Genomic DNA, 19,413 nt, shown 5'->3' on the forward strand with positions numbered 1-19,413 from the left:
CTCTCTAAAAACCCCTCACAGAGAAGAGAAGGGAATGTTGAGTGGGAAAGAAAAGCCCCCTCATTCTTTAGCCCAGAGTGCCTCTTTGTGGCCTGAACAAGTTATTACAGCAGGAAGATGAAAGAATCCAAACTCTTTACCACTTTGCTCTTCATTTCCCCACCTCCCCCAAACTTAATACGTTTTTAAAGGCAAATGTACTTTGATGAGAATATTATTTGATGAAGTCGTCTGAATACAAAGCTTCTGAGATCACACGGCGCTGCGTTACCACCTGGGAAGATAAGCCAGCGTGAGCGCTCTGACTCGAGTTATTTTGCGAATAGTGATGGAAAACATGTGCTGGTCAGTTTGCAAAGTCTTATCTGAACTGCCTGCTGATTGACAACACTCACTGGAGAGACCTAGCTTCTCCTGGGAAGCCCGCCCTCACTCTCATGCTGCTTCCTGCAAAGGCTGGGTTAGTTGCAGTCTTTTAAAACTTACTTCTCTGTATCCTTTACCAGGTTGTAAATTCCCTCAAGGTAGAGCTGTCCTATTCCTCACCTATGTATTCCCAGGGCATAGTGCAGTGCCAGGCACATAGTAGGTCTGCAATAAACCCTGCATGAATGATAGGTGTTTAAGCACTAACTGTAGTGGATCAGAGCCATAAAAATCCATAATCTTGGTCTGTGTCCTGACCATCTGAGTATACGGTTAGTCTTTATTACTGGGTTTTTCCGTACTTACACTTTGAAAACTGCCTTAAACATAGTGAGTTTTGCTTAATGAAAAACTGAGGTAGCAAATAGTAGACCCTGTAATAATGCTGGATGTTTTGACATGGTTCCTGTTCTCCCTCCCGAATTGCTGGCTTTGGGTTTGTTTTGCTAAATCATTAGCTTGTAATGTCTGCTTTTTATTCAAAACATCTGCCACCCAGTACACCAGGAAAATTTTCTAGTGGATACTATAAGCTTAGAGAAAGAAATAGTGCCTGTGCCCTAATTGCAGGGAATGCTGAGTTATGCTAGTTTGCGGTAAACAGGGACCCCTAACCATTTTTTGGTTGTCCACTTACCATCTGCATTGAAACATGCTATGTAGGAAACCCTTTTCTTTCTTTTTTTTTTTTTTTTCTTTTTGGTGTGCTTAACTATATTTTGAGAATGGAGCTAGGTCCCACCGAATCCGTACGTATCATTCACAAACTTTTGTTGATGTCCTACTCTGTGTTTGGCATTGTGCTAGGATTACAGAAGTAGGTAGGATTGAACCCGGCCTCCCTGGACCTCAAAGGAAGGCTGAGGAGCCCAGATGCAGTGTGATCCATGCTCTAACCAAACTACGTCCTGTGAGAGCTGAGGTAGCACAGTACAGAGAGTAGTGCATATGAGGTGCTTGATAAATGCTGGATGGATTGAATTCAGGGCCTTTTTAAGGTAAATGGAAGCACCTTTGTGTATGGCAAAGCTGAACAGAGAATAGTGTCTTGGGTTACAGGGCGAATAGCCAGGCAGATAATGTTGCATACCACACTTAAAAACATTGAACTTGGGCAAGGCAAGGAAGGAACGCTTGGATTTTAGGTGTGGCTGGTAAAAATCAGAGACTCTAGCTATAATCCCTTTCTTACCTCCCCACCAGTGTGGACCACTAATATCGACTCTCCAAAAACTCTGAGACTTTCTTCCCCAGGCTTTTATAAAGGTTGTTCCTTCTGCCTGGAAGAGTCACTGTCACTCTGTCTCCAGAGCAAGCGTCCCCTTCATCCTGGAGGAGCCTCCCTTCTCTCACAGAGCCTGTGTTCCTGCATCTGAGCACCTATACCGTTCTGTAACGTGAACACATTCACCTATTTCTCTGCCTGCCTCCCCTCCATGACCCGGAACCACGTGGGAAAACGTGTGCGCCTTGCTTTCCTCAGGGCCTCCCACTTGCTTGGCACAAGGCTTAATAAAGGTGCATTGATCAAAATAGTTAACCGATGAATTCCCAATAGCGCTCTGGTATATTGGATCCCTGTATGTGACTTCAGAAGACCAGGTACTTTTCAGTTGACCTTTTTGATTTTATGCTGGAAGAAGAGACAAACCCTTCTCATATAGATGAGGGGAATATAAAATCCCTCACTGCCTAGAATCCAAGCAATAATATCCTTCCCTGCAATGGGAAACAGGGGAAGTTGCTTAGAGTATTGGAAAGTATGTTTTTTTAAATAAAAAGGATTTACCCTTGAGCCTGTTTCCTCATCTATAAACAAGGGGTTGGGCCTGATGATCTCAGAGGACCTTCCAGCAAAAGTTGTTCTAGGAAGCCACACCGTAAATACTATAAAACCATCTGATTCCTGCCAAAGTTCCACATAATGTTTATTAAGACTTTGTAGAGTGCTGAAGAGTAGTTTAGAAAGAAAGTGAAGAGACTAACCCTCCAGTAGCTCCTATCTAGTACACAAGAACTAAGCGATTTTTGTTGGCTGAATGAATGAGAAAACAAAACAAAACAAAACACATGGGGGGGGGGGAAACAACCCCAATAGTTAAATAAGAAGTATACTTACTGTTGATGAGATTTTCAAGAAGGAAAGGGAGAATTGTCTGCAAGGGCACAAGTGGACATTTATTGTGAAAACATGTCATTTAAACAGTTCCGTTATTTATTTACATGGGAAAGAGCCCATGAATCCACAGTGAAAAATCCTCATGATAAAGGAATTAGGCCATGACACTAGCATAGCTGTAGGTACAGGCCAGTACTTGATAAATGTCACCAACTCATGACCTGGTGAAGTACCTCTTTGCAATTTAGTAATACGGAGTGCCAGGAAGGTGCTAGAAGGGTGTGAGGGGAAAACGGTGCATTCTCAACGGGTTCCTTTTCTCGTCCCTATTCAGACGGCTGTTTTTCTGGGGCTTCTGAGAGCTTCCAAACCCAGAACCGCAAATGTGTTTGTTGTCAGTGAGGCCGCCATTTGGAACTGGTGCTGGAGCTCTGCAGCTCCTTTTCTGTGTAACAGCCCAAGTGTGGTGCGGTTCAGTCTAGCGAGGGCCCCTTCCTGTCATAAATAAGATTACTTTCATTTCACTTGTGGAGTGTGCTATTCCTCAGAGTAATGAATTTCCTCTGTGCCTTTGAGCACATAAACATGGTTTGCATTAGCTTTCTCTCTTTAAGAAAGAAAAAAAAGGGATTGGGAGGTGGAAGGAGGAGAGAGAATCTGAGCAAAATTAATAGACATCAATTAACTCCATAAATGCAGATGGATATTTTGCTGACTGGCTGGAAACAGGCTTGTGAGCAGTACCAGGAAATCGCTAGTTTGTCTCTTCTGGAAAGCTATGAAAATGAACAAATTTTATTCTACATGAGCAAAGGAACAGAGAAAAAGAGAGACAATATGCTTTTTTGAATCTTGTTTTTAAGAATTGTATCAAAAAGTCCATCAGAGTGGCCATGAAGTCCTGACAAATTGCCCTGGGTTCTTCTGGAATTATCAAGTACATCACAGAGGACAATTTACGTGGCCAGGATTGTAGAGCAGTTTCTGCTTCTACCTTCCCTGCCTTTGCCCTGTGTGTGTGTGTGTGTGTGTGTGTGTGTGTGTGTGTGTGTGTGTGTGTGATTTTAGACTAATACGATATCCCAGCCTTTCCCAATTTCAAATTTTCCCCATTGAGATTTGTAAGTTATGTAGTTCATAGCACTAAATACACAGTTGTTCATTTTTATGGCTGGGAATCTCTTGTCAAGAGGTGATTTCATTATAACGTGGCTGGACATTTCTCATTGTTGGAGGTGCATACTTGAGCCTGAAAGCTATTTAGGACCCATTGGCCCTTTGACTTCTGCCAGGATCTTTTTTACTGTTGTTTTTGGAAATTTGCGGGCAGAGAGTTGGGGCATGGGGTATTTTCAAATCATCCAGGAGGAGTTATATCATTGGGGGGGGGGGAGTCTAAGATTGGTTTTCCAAATTACTTACTCTTAATGGAAAATCCACAGATTTGTCTTTTCAGAACCTTTTTCTGTCTCTCGATATCAATGTCTATTTCAACCCCCAATTCATAGTATATTATGTGCTCATTTAGATCTCCAGGGAGGAAGAAATAATAATGCCCTGAGAGCATCAAGGAACTGAATTTCAGGCCACAGGTTGTCACTGACAATTCACTACAGATAGACTTTAACTGAAATAAAGATACTTGATGCATTTCACAGGGAGGTGTCGTCCAGCTCAGCGTTGACCTCCTGCATAGGTGCTCTTGTTACAGTTGAGAAGTGCAGCTGGTTTCCATTTGAAATGGAAAGGATGGAGTCATTGAAGGAGCCAGTGCCTCTTATAGGTGAAGGTTGCTTTGCTGAAATGTGTACAACACACAACAAGGAACCTCAAAAACAAGTTTCCATTTCACTTGACTGTAGCACAGGAAATTGTTCCTGGCTTGTTTTTGTTATGAACAGAGAGAGCATTGCATATTAAAAGTTCCCCGTAGTTGTTTAATATTTGCTTGGTAGTGTGCTAGTCCCTAATCAGTCCTTCTCCCCCGTAAATCATGTCAACTCTGTCACTGTTTTCATTGGAAGCATGAATTGTTACGTTGAAAATCTCCCAGGACGGTAAACCTCTGCAGCTGTGGGAGGCTGGAGCCATTTACTGGTATTATTAAAGGAACCTGACTGACTTCTTGGGGGGGGGGGGAGCTGAGTTGGAGTGAAATTCATAAGGTGCACAGAAATTTAGAATGAAGGTTCTATTGTGAGCACAGCTCCCTAACAGTATCCTCACAGAAATAGATACATAATAGTAACAACTGTTCCATGAATTGGCACACATAATATTTTGCTATCTTTGTGCCTTTTTTAGAGGGAAAAATAGAATCCAAATGTGAAGTATAAAATTAGACATATCTGATGCTGTAGAACAGTGTTCGAATTGAATGCTTTTTAAAGGTATTCTGTACACAGAAATGTCACCTTTGTTTCCTAAAGGCATTTTGAAAGGTTTGCCACTAATGGCTTTATAGTCTTAATTCTCCTTGGAAATTGAAAATTGTCATTATCCAAAGATGTGACTGACTAGATCACCTCCTGCTTTGTGGGGATCTGAGGAATGTCCTTAGAGTAACAAAGGATGTGTTAAAGGGGCTGGATTTCCAGGAATGGGAAAAAGAACAAAAGACACTGGCTTGGCTGCTGAGACCAACACCATGCCTAAGACATTTCTTTTCCAGGATGTTTCTTCGTTCGTTCGTTCGTTCCTTTATTCAATCATTTGTTCCTTTAAAAAAATGTTTATTGAGCATCTACTCTGAGCCCAGAACGATACCGGCTACTGGGAAGTCTAATTTAAAGACAAATTGCCCACAAGCACAGGGCTCTCAGCCAAGAATGTTCTGTCCTCATTGCTGTAGTATAAGAAGCAGCTGGATTCCCCAATTCAACCTTGACATTCAGCCCAATTCAGCCTTGACATTCAGCAGAACTCAGTATGTCTGCATCTAAGAGCACAAACCTGTTTTTATTTTTGTAATTCAAGTATAATTAGCACTGTGTTATATTAGTTTCAGGTGTAAAATATAATGATTCAACAATTCTATAGCTCACTCGGTTAAAAGCACAAACCTGTTTGTTTGGCTGTTCTTTTAATTGCCAGCATTTTTGCTATTGTGTAAAAGCCATCATTTGTTTTAAAGGCGATTTCCTAATTGGATAGAAATCTTTGTCATATCTAGGAGAAGCAGACAAGGACCTAAGATACAGTTTATAGAAAATATTTTGAAGTCATTTAAAGAAAGTAACTGTAAATTTGGAATAATTCTAAAGTTAGCTGTCAGGAATAGGTATCAAGATCCTGCAAAGCTATAGAAATCAGTGAATGTGTTTTCTTTGGGGCAAGAACAGGATAATAATTAGGGAAGGAACTTCTAAAATACCAACTGAGCAGGGGCGCCTGGGTGGCGCAGTCGGTTAAGCGTCCGACTTCAGCCAGGTCACGATCTCGCGGTCCGTGAGTTCAAGCCCTGCGTCGGGCTCTGGGCTGATGGCTCAGAGCCTGGAGCCTGTTTCCGATTCTGTGTCTCCCTCTCTCTCTGCCCCTCCCCCGTTCATGCTCTGTCTCTCTCTGTCCCAAAAATAAATAAACGTTGAAAAAAAAAAAATTTAAAAAAAAAAAATAAAATACCAACTGAGCAAAGCAAATGGAAGACTTTTGGGGAATCATATGGGGGGGGTGGACACCGTGGGAGATACGGGGTGGGATAGATGATCTCTAGCCTAATCTAGGGCAGGAAGTGAAACATAAGCCCTTGACTTAGAAGATGATGTCCTCCAAGCTATGGTGCAGCCCCAGAAAGTACGATGAACACTACAGTGAACACTCAGTTCCTCTAGGTCAGAAGACCAATGAAACGTTGGGTCCTTGGCCAAGTTATAGGAAAGCAGACTGAAGACACGTACAGAGCCATCCTGTGTTCCTACCTGGAATGTGCATGATGTTTCTGGCCTTGTTCCTCAAGAAAGACAGTTGGGCAAGGTTCAGAGAAAGGCAGCTGAGATGCTGAAGGCAGCAAGAGGTGATGGCAAGACAGGACCTGTGCGATATTAGGAGACAACAAAAGGGATGAGAGGTCAGATGGCTTATGGCTATAAAAGAAGGTTGCATATGAGGTCAGCAGTGAATCTCAGTACTGCTAGAACCAGGGAGCACATCAGTTGGGAGCACAGTCCCCTTCTCTGGACCCCAGTTTCTTCTTTTGTAGCCCACATTCTATAGTGTGTTCAACAGCACATCTGTCCCGCAAGAGCTCGCTGAAAGGAAGGTATTCTTTCACCAAGTAAGTTTGAAAATCTCTGCTTACCGTATCTTCCTCCAGTAGATTTGCCATTGGCCTTGATATGAAAAGCTTTTCCTTAAGGAAAACCTATTTAACTTCTGTGAATCTCAACCAGTATTTCCCAAACTCTTTTGACCATGGAACCCTTTGTTCATTTAGTGCCTATTAGGGCTTTTAGAAATGTTTTTGGGAAGACTGGAGTCCAGGATCTTGGAGGTCCCTGGAAAGAAGTTAGTCCCAGCCAGAGCAAGTGCTCCCTGACAGGGTGCAACTTGTTACTTTTAGAGCCCACACAGGAAGAACGTCATAGTTTGCAAGGAGGAGTTTATAGCTGCTTATGGGCGAAGGCAGGTTTATCAAAGGTAATTGGGAGGTGAGGTTCTCAGTCCAAAGGAAAGCCACTGCACTGCACACAGTGCTTTTTAGTGCTGCTATTGAGACCCAGGGCTTCGTGTTAGGGCTCAGATTGTTCTATCAGAACATCATATGCACCATCAAATGAAAAAGTATGTAAAGCGGCTCATTTAAGTTTTGGCTGAATTGAGCTGATAGTTCTGCATGATTTTTTTTTTTTTTTAATTATAGACAATTGGAAAACACTTTCCTGGGGCTTTTGGGCCAGTCACTTTCCATTATTTAAATTTTGAGGGCATGTCCATTAAGACAATATCATCTACTTTCTATAGCTTGTCTCCAAAAACCCGGCTCAGTCTTCAAGTTCAACAGTTCTGTAGACTTGTGTGCCTGTTTTTTCTTTCTCTAGAAACCTTACACTATTTTGAAAAATGTTTTATACATGCACCTCCCCATCCCCTGAGCTTCTGGCCGACTGTTCCTCCTCTCTCTTACTTCTCCACCTCACCGAGCATGTGTGTATAGCCTCAGTGTCCTTCCAACATTGTAAAACGCTTTCCTGTTATTTATTGGACTTCAGGGACAGCAAATGAATGTGATAGATTGAAAAATGAAAGCTTGAATAACTTTCTTGCTCTCTGACACATTTTAAGCCTGACTTTCTTTTTTAATGTTTATTTATTTTTGAGAGAGAGACAGAGACAGAGAAGAAGTGGGGGAGGGGCAGAGAGAGAGGGAGACACAGAATTCCAAGCAGGCTCCAGGCTCTGAGCTGTCAGTGCAGAGCCCGATGCGGGGCTCAAACTCCCAAACCGTGAGATCATGTCCTGAGCCAAAGTCAGACGCTTAACCGACTGAGCCACCCAGGCGTCCCTGGCCTCTGTTTCTTTTACTTCATCTTTCCCATTTTGCTAGGTAGTGTCCTCACTCTTCACTCTGCTTTGTGCAGGGATGGGGAGGGAGAGGGGGAGGAGGGAGGGTCATCTTGTATTGCCTGTTTCAGTGGGCTCCCTTGCCTGTGGCTCCTGGTTGGCAGCAGCTAATGGAGAGGCATCAGCTGGAGATTTTAGGAGAATGAAGTTTGGGTATTTATCGCCCCACCTGCTGTGAGGCCACCCCACCCCCCACCCCCACCCCCAGCTCCTTTGTCATGTTCAGGATGCTGCCTCCCTCCGATTCCTCTTCAGGCCTGGGCATGGCCTCTGTGGCTACTAGCCCTGGAGTGCTATACCTCCTTGTTCATTTCCTTAAGCCCTGCCCACTTTTTGCAAATAGCTCTTTTATTAAACTCTTCTCACATTTCCCAGTTGGAGTGTGGCATCTGTTTCCTGCAGAGACAGAGATTCTGACTGAAATCCCCACTTTTCTTTAACCTTCTCTGTCTTTTTGCTGTCCAGCCAATAGCACTGTTCAGTAGAGCCCAGCTCAGGTTCACCCTCAAGAAGCCTCTCCATTCCACATGAATCTCTTCTTGTGATGTCCTGGCTCTTATATTCTGCCCTATTTATAAGCACCTAAAAATGCTCTTTTGTATGTGGACTTAAATGCCCTAAGACTGATGTTCTTTATGCTTACAGCTGATGCTTCATGGGTGTGCAAGAAGGCTGGCTACTGTTGGCCAGTTATCAAACTTTTATAGAGTGCTTCCAGACATCTCAAGCAGGTTACAGAGTTAGGAGGTGGGTACTATTATTATCTCCATTTTATAAGTGCAGATGCTGACACAGAAAAGTTCACTAGTGTGCCCAGAACCCATAGTGAGTTCTGGAACTAGGATTTGAACCTAGGCAGTTTAGCTCCAGAATCCATGCTCTTAACACTACACTAAGCCACCTCTCAAAGTGTTTTTAAATGTTTTGAATTATCACTTATTTAAAATTCAGATTCCACTTTACAATGTGCATTTCTAATATCTCTTGAGAAAATGGACTGTCTGACTATTAGGACCCGTAGGCCATTGCAACACTGGGCCAGAGGTAAGTGGAAGCTGCCCTGTTCAGCTATGGGGGTGCTCTCCAGCTTTTGAGAGTCTCCACCCATCCTGGTCCTGCCTTCATGCTCCTTCCAGGCATCTGCACGAGAGTGATTTTTGTGTGTGGCCTTTTGGAAACTACTCACATGCCCTGAGTCTTTATCCCACACAAACTCCGGTTTCCCCAGGTAGATAAGGTTTGAGGAGGGTAGCATCAGTATTTCAGGCTTCTCATAACACCTAGCACAGACTAGGTCGTACCTGATTAAAAAAAGAAAATCTGTGAGTTTGGAGAAAACAATGTGCTCAAGTTCACCAAGTTAGCTAAGCAAGGTGATTCAGCAAGGACATGGCGGGCATCCTTGCACTTGGATTGGGTTTAATCCCTTAAAACAGTTTGCCTATAAAGCCTACCAAGTAAAATCTCTCGTATTCCTACAACATAGCTGCTGATGTCAATATTGCTACTACTACTGACTGAAGAATATCAGCTTCACCTCCGGCCCCAGTGGCTTGAAGTTTGTGGCAGAGAAGATAGCCACTACTTGCGAGAGCTGTCGGGGAGGGGAGAGCAAGAAGGTACAGGGAGGTCTCGAAGAAGGTGAGAACATAGGGGATCTTAGTGCCGATGGGCATGAGTTCCAGAAGGCACAGAGATTTGGAAATTGGGCAGGGGGAACTGGAGGCCGAGAAGGGATGTGCAGAGCCATCTTGAGAGCAGGAGTGATCAGGAGTGACCTTGGGTGACAGGTGTGAAAAGGAGTGCAGGGCATGTTGGCCTTGTCCTGATGCTCTCCGAGGCAGAGTGTTGTGGCGAGGCTGTACGCGCTGAAGGAGAGGTGGGTATGGGGGAAGGGAAAGGCTTTCTCAGAAGCACACAGACCTCTGGGCCCCTCTCCCTTCCTCTTTCCTCCTGGAGCAAATGGTGGATGTGTGACGTACAGAAGTACCTGCTCAAAGGCAGGTGCCACTGTGACTGTGCAGCAGAAGACCCCGGGCAGGGTGATGCTTTTTACGTTTGTGAATGCACACAAGATCTGGAAGGTTTCAGTGGAGTCTGGATGTTGCTGTAAAACACAGCTACGAAGCTTGCTTCGGTCGTGTTAAGAGCATATCTTATCTTTTTCAATGTGCTGCTCTATCCAGAGCAGCACATTGAAACTTGTCTCTGATCACAAGTTTTCTTCTTACCTGTCATTATAGTTTCACCTGTCCTTATGGGACCAAAGGATCTCAAGAAATAGATGCCAATTTAAGAAAATGAGTCATCTTTCCTAAGACAGGGGGCTGGTGCATTTATCATGGTATAATGGACATACGTGCTGAGTTTGCAGACGTCTCTTTGGTGTAATGCCCGAGGAGAGGGGGCCTCACAAACCCTTCCTCATGAGCAAGAAACACTGTTGGTGGTTGGGGGCCCAGAGTTGGCCAAGACTTGGGGCTCTTAGTACTTGCCGAGCGGGGTCAGGTGCCTGACCTTGGGCAGGCAAGCCAGGGACTTTCCCATCAGCAGAGGTCCACTGTGGTGGGTCACGCTTGTTCCCTCCCCTTGGGGTTTCATGGAAAAGTACAGAATTTGAAGATCTCTTCAACGTCTCTTGCATCGGCCTCTATGGATTTGGGGAGGGGAGTCATAGCAAAAGTTAAGAGTAGAAATCCCCATCTCCCAAGAGCAGGGAGCTTTCAGGAAAAAAAAAAAAAAAAAAAAAAAAAAACTTAAACCCTGAAAATGTGCCCAACAGTGAGCAGTGTTCCTGACTCTCCACCCTTCTCACTTCCAGGGCTGTGTCAGGGTGTCAGGAAGGTCACCTTGAGAAGTTTCTGTGATGCCCCCAAAAGTTTAAGCTAGGGTTGAACCTTCCCACCTCCTGCCCCCTCTATGGCCCTTCTGCCTCCAACCACACTTGGCATAAGACCAGTGCTCACTGCCAGCTCTACCACTTACTAGTTAGTTGTGTGACCTTGGGCGAGTTATATACCCTCCCTTGTGCCTTAGTTCCTTCATCTGTCAAAAGGAATCATCATGGTACCCATCTTGTAGGGCTGCTGTAAGAATCCAGCGAATTCAACAGTGCCTGGCATGTAATAAGATCTATCTTAAGTGTTAGTTGTGGGGCTTGCTTGGATGACAGTGACAGTGGGGCCCTGACCAGCCACCAAGTCACCTTTAAGTAAGATGTAACCAGGTTTGCCCTGATGCTTCCCTGTAAGCAGACGTTGGTAATTGAAGTCGGCCTGACCTGGCCTCCGCACAGCCCTTGTTTACGTCTCTTTCCACACTCTCCAATCTTCTGGTTCTCAAGGAGCTGAGATCCCCACTGGATTGGCCAGCCCCAGACCAGAGCGAGCCCGAACCAGACCCCAGAGGTCTCCATCACTGACCACATACCGTGTGTATGTTGTTATTCAGTTTCCTTTCGTGGCTAAGGGATGGACACCTAAGTACTGCTTCTTTTTATAGAAGGCTCTGACTAGCATATTTGCTGATTAAAAGGGAGGCTTCACAGAACACTCATTTTGAAGAGCATGGTAATAGTTACGAACGAGGACTATTTCAGGCCTTTACTGCAAAATGTTTACTTCCTAAAATAAAGAGGGCATGCATTCTGTTTACTTCCTCCTAATGAGAATTCGTCAGGAGTTTGAAGGCTGTTTTTGTGCCCCCTCTCTCTTCCCCCACGTTTCAGCCTTCCCCGTCCAAGAAGCAGCTGACCGGTGCTACCATTAAAGTTGGCATTTGACTTTGAAAGGAATGCTCTGCCACTCTCCCATTAGAACTGTAGCAAGCTGCCTTCGTTGACCAAACATATATCAGAACCTTTAATGTCTTTCAAATCCTGTCACTGATTCCTCTCTCCTCGGGGAAGGTGTTCCTTGACCCCATCCTACTGTGTAAAATAATTCCTCCTCTCTGCTCTTTCTCTACTGGCTCGTGCCTTCATCTCTGTGCCTATTGCACGACTTTGACATTTAACGACTACTTAGTAGTACCTATTATATGCCAGGCACGGTGCTAGATCCTAAAGATCTAACTACAAATGGGATTTGAGAACAGTGTTATCTGATAGAACTTTCAGTGGTGATGGAAGTGTTCTGTATCTGCACTATCCGCTGTGGTAGTCACTAGGCACATGTGGCTATTGAGCACCTGCTGTGTGGCTAGTACCACTGAGCAACCAAATGTGTGATCTTGTTCATTTAAATTCACATCGAAATAGTTAGGTGTGACTAGCGACTACTCTATTGGACAACGTGGCTCAAGATCATAGCCCCGTAAAAACAAAGCCCTTCTGTTTATCACTGTGCTCCCAGCACCCAAAACAGTGCCTGGCATTTGGTATTAAGGAAGGAGGGAAGGGAGAGGGGAATGGGCGGAGAGAGGGAAAGAGATAAGGTCTCTGTCCTCACAGAGCTCAAGATATAGTAGGGACCTATTTGTCTACAGATCTTGAAGTCCAGAAGGCAGGGATTGTCTTTTCGTTGCCTGTACCCTTAAACCTACGGTCTAGAACCGTATCAAGGCCACTGGAGGTGCTCAAGAAATGTAAGTATAGGGGCGCTTAGGTGGCTCAGTCGGTTGAGCGTCCGACTTCAGCTCAGGTCATGATCTCACAATTCACAAGTTTGAGCCCCACGTCGGGCTCTGTGCCGACAGCTCAGAGCCTGATGCCTGCTTCAGATTCTGTGTCTCCCTCTCTCTCTGTCCCTCCCCCGCTCATGTGCTCACTCTTGTTCTCTCTCTCTCTCTCTGTCTCTCAAAAATAAATAAAGACATTAAAAAAAAAAAAAGAAATGTAAATTCAATTGAACCAGATGCTGAAACAATGGAAGGGTGGCAATGATGGGAATACTAGTCACCGTAGTGGTTATTGCTGTTAACAGGAGAAAACGGCGTAAGCGTGTGCTCTGTCTGACAAGCGGTGTTGGTGCCTCGCTGTCGTATCCCCTCCAGACCTTCTAAGCCAGCAGGCAAATCTGACTCTTCTGGCCTGTCCTCACCTTTGGCTCCCTGCGACTTGGACCCCCAGCCACATACCAATTAAACCTTTATGGAGAGAAAGGAGGAAGGTGATAGCACGGCCTCCCTGGGGGCCTCTCCCTGCTCAGAAGCTACCTTTGTGGCACCGCAGCATTATGGCCTTCCTCTTCCTCTTCCTCTCCTTCCCTTCCTGGCAGCCAGACTGGTCGGCCGATCATTCAGCGGTCCCATTGACCGCAACAGCCTATGGCAGAAAGAGCGCTGACTTCAGAGTTAGACCCCTTAGATTCAAAAGTTAGCTGTACGACGGACTGCCTGTGTGAACGTGGGCCACTTATAACACTCTTAGACCTTCGGTTTCCTCATCCGTAAAATGGCGGTAACAATGCATTTCTCGTAAATTTGCTGTGAAGATTAAGTGAGATGTTGTCTGTAAGTACCTAGCACAACGCTTGGTGTTCAGAAACTGTTAGCTCTCTCTTCCCTCTAAGGACATACCTACATACACACATTCCTTAACATATCACTAGTATGAATGTAAAGCCAATTTGGGGTGCTCGAGTTTTAATTACACTTCACCCTTTTGGATTCTCCTATGTACATTTTCCACTATTAAAAGATTAAATTACTAAGATAATAAGCTAAATAGTTTACCCTTCATCTGGAAAACTGGTTTAATTATTATAATAAAGGTAAGCCTCGTCTGAGTGCAGCATAGTGGAAACCCCATTCACAAGTAAATAAAAGTCAAGTCTTCTTTTTTTCTCCACTGCAAATCAAGCAAACCATGTAATTAAGCCAAACAAACAGAGAAAGAGGAATGAAACAATGGAAAACCAGTCAGTAAAAGGCTGGAAAGTAAGTAATTAGGGTTAATTTCTATTCCACTGTGCACTGTCTTTGTTGTCCTGGTAGGACGGGCAACAATTGACTCACATAAATGATCACTGTAGGACAGCCCTGCGAGGGAGCTTATCTATGGCTCTCCACGGCTACCATGTTGTCCCTCCCCCCCCCTCAAAACAGCATGAACACCAAACAGCCCTTCAGCAAACTTAGTCCTTGAGGAAGCCACACCGTACCACACAACTGCAGTTAGTTTTGATTACTATCTTGCAAGATTATATTTGAGGAGTAACAAAAATGCTAGTGTTTTGTGGGTTTGTTTTTTTTTTTTCGGTTTTTGGTTTTTTTTTTTTTTAATTTTATAGTGAAGGCAGCCAATGTCATAGCATTTACGGCAACATCTGAGATTTAATGAAGAATTCTAGACCCTTTCAGATGAATGCTGGACAGGCTCAGTTCTAGTCTCAGTTCTGCCATCAGTTAGCTGTGTGCACTAGGAAAGCTCTTTAGGCTTCATTTTCCTCATCTGTCAACTGAGGGGGCTGGGAGTGTAGCTGTGCACTATATAATCTCTCGTATGGCATATCTTTGTGACACGATACTGTAGTTACTCCGAATGTGCAATTGTAGTGTAGATCACCTGCAGATGTTTCTTTAAAAAATATTTATAACTGATACAGACGAGGTTATTGGACAACTTCCGTGTTCGCATTGAAAGGCAGCTTAGGAGTTACAGTCCATTTGCAGGCACGGGAAGTAAAGAGGTGGGTTATCTTCATCTTGGGATGGAGAATTATTTTCATATTTCCCTTTTCCCTTTTTAGAACCTTAATGACTTTGCAAAGTGTATTCATACAGGGGCACCTGGGTGGCTCAGTCAGTTAAGTGTCCGACTTCAGTTCAGGTCATGATCACACAGTTCGTGAGTTCAAACCCCGCATCAGGCTCTGTGCTGACAGCTCAGAGCCTGGAGCCTGTTTGGGATTCTGTGTCTCCCTCTCTCTCTCTGCCCCTCCCTCGCTCACACTCTGTCTCTGTCTCTCAAAAATAAATAAATATTAAAAAAAAAATTTTTTTTAAAACAACAAAGTTTATTCATGCAATAAATACGTATGACATTCCCTGTATGGCCTAAAGCAGGGTGCTGAGCGGTGTGGAGTTTAAGATGAGAGCACGGCCCTGTCCACAGGGGCTCAAAGGCCAGAACAAGAGATCAACAAAGCGCCCTAAAGCCCTGCCCTCGAAGTCAGTGATGTTCTCCCCGGGGGGGGTGGAGTCTTGGTGACTGAGTTTTCCAGGCAGACAGGGTGTTGGAACACATGGCACATTCAGGGCGCTGCAAGTTGCTAAGTAGTGGTGTGGTTTTCATATGTGTGTGTGTGTGTGTGTGTGTGTGTGTGTGTGTGTGTGTGTGCGTGCGTGTGACAGGAGGTGTGGCTCACAAAAGGCCTTATGTGTCAAATCAAGGGCTTTATTCTGGAAGCAGTATAGAGCTGCTGAAGGCTTAAATAAGAGGAAGGGCCTGATTGGATTCTCAGGGCCTTGGTAAAAGTGGAACCTTTCTTTTTAGAATTTGTCCACTTTGGCTTTTAGTGCCTCAGCCACACATCTCCAAAGAGAAGCATTACCTCTTCTGGAATAGGACCTCGAATTCTTCTCTTTTACCCTGTGTGTGATTTTTATTAAATATTAGAGATATTGCCTCAATGTAAAAGCATCTATCCAATGTAAGAAAGTCAAGAATGTGATGCAACGTGCATATTTTATCTATTTTAGCGCAAGGAGATATTTATCATTCAACAAAGTTATGTTGAGTAGTTACTATGTTAATATACTATGTTAGTAAAACAGTCCTATAATAACTAGTTGCCGTTCCCTTGAGGGGACCCTTCCTTCTCTCTGCTGGCATCATTCTACCAATGCTGCTCAAAGGATGCAGGAGGCCAGGACCAGGTTGGCCTGGAAGATAGGCCAGAATTCCAGGTGTGGTGATGCTCAGTATTATATCTGGGAACTTCAGGACTCAGGTTTCGGCTTTCAGTTCTCCCGGCCCCTCTGTGCACAATCCAGCTGGGCCCCTAACCTGTCCTCCAGTAGAAAAGGGCACACTCAGATGCCTCAGGGACCGCACAGGTAGTATGAACACAAAAGGTGGGTGGTTGGGGACTGTATGCCATCTCAAAGGGGTGACTGCTGCCCGGCTCCAGCTGATTGTTGCCAAGCTAGAATTGGGCCCAATGATAACAAGATCTAACTTCTTAGAAGAAGATGGAAATCCCTATTTGTATGTGAAATCTTTCAATTTTGTGTAAATAGTGGAGGCAAAATCTTGTTGTGACCCCTGGTAGAACTCGAGTATTTATCACCTGACTACTTAATAAGCCTTGCAGGTATGGACCTCCTCTGGCCTTTCCCACCCTGTGCTGTCCTCACACGGGGTTCACAGGGGGCACCCCGTGAAAGCACTTGCATTCGGAGGCCCCACCTCCCCAGCATTCACGGAGGCTGTGCTGTGCCTCAAGCACTGTGCTGGGGTTTTGATGCTGAAAGAAGGGCAGAGATTTGAAAAATGCAGTCCCTTGTGTGGAACACACAGGTAAAGAGACCATTTGTGACACGCTGGTCAAAGGAGGGTATGTAGTGTTCTGGAAGTTCAGGGACTGCTGTGAGGGAACAGCCCAGCAGGGACCAGAGAGGGCATTGAGGAATTCATCTCCGACACCCTTCTAGACTATCTGCGGTGACTTGACTGAGTCATGCTGACCATCAGCAGGTGGCCTTTCAGGTGATTCCAGAAAAGCTTAGTGGACTCAAGAATTATAGAAGCAGAGTGCCGAAGGTCAAATGGACCAGAACATGACACAGAGACTCTTCCAGTGTTAGATGGCAATAAGACAAATCAAGAGGATTCATTTGTATTTCTGATGGCTTTTGTAAAATAAATTTTTCTTTTGCAATACGTGTGAGAGGTGTAGAGGCAAAAACTCCTGAAGTATAACTTTAGTGTTCCTGTTTATTATCCACATGCCAGGGCCACCATAAGATTTCTGCCAAAGGCCCCAGCATAGGCTTCACACAGATGAGAGCCGTGTATGAGAGATGAGGGGACTCTAGCCTCACACCTGGAATGAGGGGAACAAACAAAAACATGGAAACCAGCTACTTACTCTCAACCAGATTATTACACAACGCGTGACTTGCTTTGCAGAGAGAAAAGAAGGCTCTTGAATTTCCCTGGCATCTGAGTTTGCCAACCTTTAAAAACTAAAAACCCTTTCTACTTTGTGTTGGCTTCCATGCACTTCAGAACGTCACTTCTCCTCTCAAGAGAAGGTGCGTGGTTTCCCACACAGCCCTGGCACCTCTTGGGGCCACAGAGTGAGTCAAAATCAGTGACCGGTGGTGTAGGTGGCACAGTATTAGTTAACAGTGTACTTGTTGAGCACAATGTCTGTGGGAACAGTTGGTGCAAACTCTGGTTAAGATCTTTCCAGTGGGTTCAGCTGTATTCAGAACTTAATGAGACCTGGGGTCCATGGAAGGCTTCCTGGAAGAAGTGACATCAAAACTGAACTTGACCAGGGGCAGGGTGGGGGCGGGGGCGGTTGCCTGGATGGCTCCGTCAGTTAAGTGTCTGATTTGACTTTGGCTCAGGTCATGATCTCACAGTTCGTGAGTTTGATCCCCAGATCAGGCGCTGCACTGACAGCAAAGAACCTGCTTTGGATACTTTATATCTCCCTCTCTCTGTGCCCCTCCCCTGCTTACTCTCTGTCTCTCTCTCAAAATAAAATAAAAATAAACTTAAAAAAGAACTGAACTCAGCGGGTAAGTAGGAGTTAGCCAGATGTAGAGGATAAAGAAAAGAATGTTCTGGGTAGTGGAAATAGCATGGCAAAGACCCTCTGAGGGGAGAAAGTTCAGAGCTGGCCACAATTTGAATGTGGGTTAGTGAGAAGTGAGTGGTAAAGCTGAGTGTGTAACCAAGGGGAAGCTCATGAAAGGCTTCCATAAGGCACCCAGAGTTTACCTTGAGGCTTCCCACCTTCCCTTTGAATAGGAACAGAGCACAAATGTTACAGTACATGGGGGCGGTGTGTGGGGGGGTTGGTTAGTGGGGGAAATGGCCTCTTCCACATGAAAACATGATGTTCCCCTGCTTCCAGGATCCAGAGACGAAAATGTGACCGTGAGACATATCTGTGTATGAAGTCAGCTATGTTGAACACGAAATATAAGTCTTTGTCCTATTTGTTTTTACAAATACTTCGTCAAGGTAGAAACCAAAGCAAAGAAAAATAACGGCCCCATCTCATGAATAGACCTCCCACAATTCCTTCAGATTGGTGCTACCTCCCCCGACCCAGCCCTTTTATTAATGCTGTGCCTCTGACAGGGAGAATGGAACTATCCTGCAACCTAATGAGAATTATTAAATAGAATATAAATGAGTTAATCCATAATCTAGTAATTTTGAAACTGTGGAAATTCATATTAATAGTGGACTGAATTTTCCTTCATTCTCTGAAATAAGGGATTCAAACAGTGTAAACAGAGTCTTAGGGCACAGGTGACTGAGATGCTAACTCTATGTAGTCCTTGTCAACTCAGCCAGTCCCCATGGATTTTGCTTGCCAACATTCTTGTCAACTTGGAACGGTCATCTAATGTTCTTGAAAGTAATAATAATTCAATTATTTATTTAAAACATTTGTTTAAGTTTATTTTTATTTATTTTTGAGAGAGAGAGAGTGTGCACAAGCATGGGGGAGAGGTAGAGAGAAAGGGAGAGAGAGAGTCAGGTGCTCAACTGACTGAGCCACCCAGGCACCCCAGTCATTCAATTCTTTAGAAATCAATTCCTGATTATTATTCCTTTATTGTTAATTCCAGTTTCCATTCAAATTAAATTTCAGAGGGAAACTGTAGGAAGCATAATCATGGTTGGATTTACAGAAGAGGGTAAGGTACTTTTTGGCCCAGATGAGGATTTGTCTTCTGGACATCTTTTCTCCAGCCCTATGACTCAGGGACAGTTGGAAGGGGTTATGATGCCCAGAATGTGCTTATTAGGCCAAACAGTCTTTAATCACATTGTATATCATTATGATTCTTTTTATTATTATTACCGCTACTATTATTCAAAGACATTTCAAATAGAATTTTAAAACATGTACATTTTCAGCTATTGCAGAGTCAAAATGCATGGCACATTTGTGACCCTGTCCATGTCAGTGATGGCCGAGCATCTGTCTTCTTTTTGTGGGATCCCTCCAGAAAGGAATTCCTGTTGATGGAGAAGGGTGGCTCTCATCTACGGTTATTCCCTTGGCTGAAGATGGAGTGGTAGGCACCAGGAAAGCCGAGTTAGCTCTTCTGAAATTAATACTCCTCTTCCTTCTTCATGAATACGAGACTGCACATTTGAGAATGAACAAGAGGGA

At 44.4% G+C, this 19,413-nt stretch overlaps 1 protein-coding gene across 3 annotated transcripts in view; it reads left to right on the forward strand.

Moving 5' to 3' along the window:
* SCFD2 (sec1 family domain containing 2) overlaps positions 1–19,413 on the forward strand; it is a 406,985-nt gene that overhangs the window by 276,532 nt on the left and 111,040 nt on the right. The window contains exon 6 of one of the 3 annotated variants that reach the window (XM_086705075.1): positions 11,448–12,878. The exons of the other annotated variants lie outside the window; for them this stretch is intronic. Coding sequence (XP_086561201.1) covers positions 11,448–11,605 — 158 coding nt within the window. The 3' untranslated portion in view covers positions 11,606–12,878. Of the gene's footprint in view, positions 1–11,447; positions 12,879–19,413 lie in introns of those variants that run through there. 3 annotated transcript variants of the gene reach the window in all.

The sequence above is a fragment of the Puma concolor genome, chromosome B1 (genome assembly GCF_028749965.1).
Source record: "Puma concolor isolate L17-30 chromosome B1, mPumCon1.1.hap2, whole genome shotgun sequence".
NCBI classification, from domain to species: domain Eukaryota; kingdom Metazoa; phylum Chordata; class Mammalia; order Carnivora; family Felidae; genus Puma; species Puma concolor.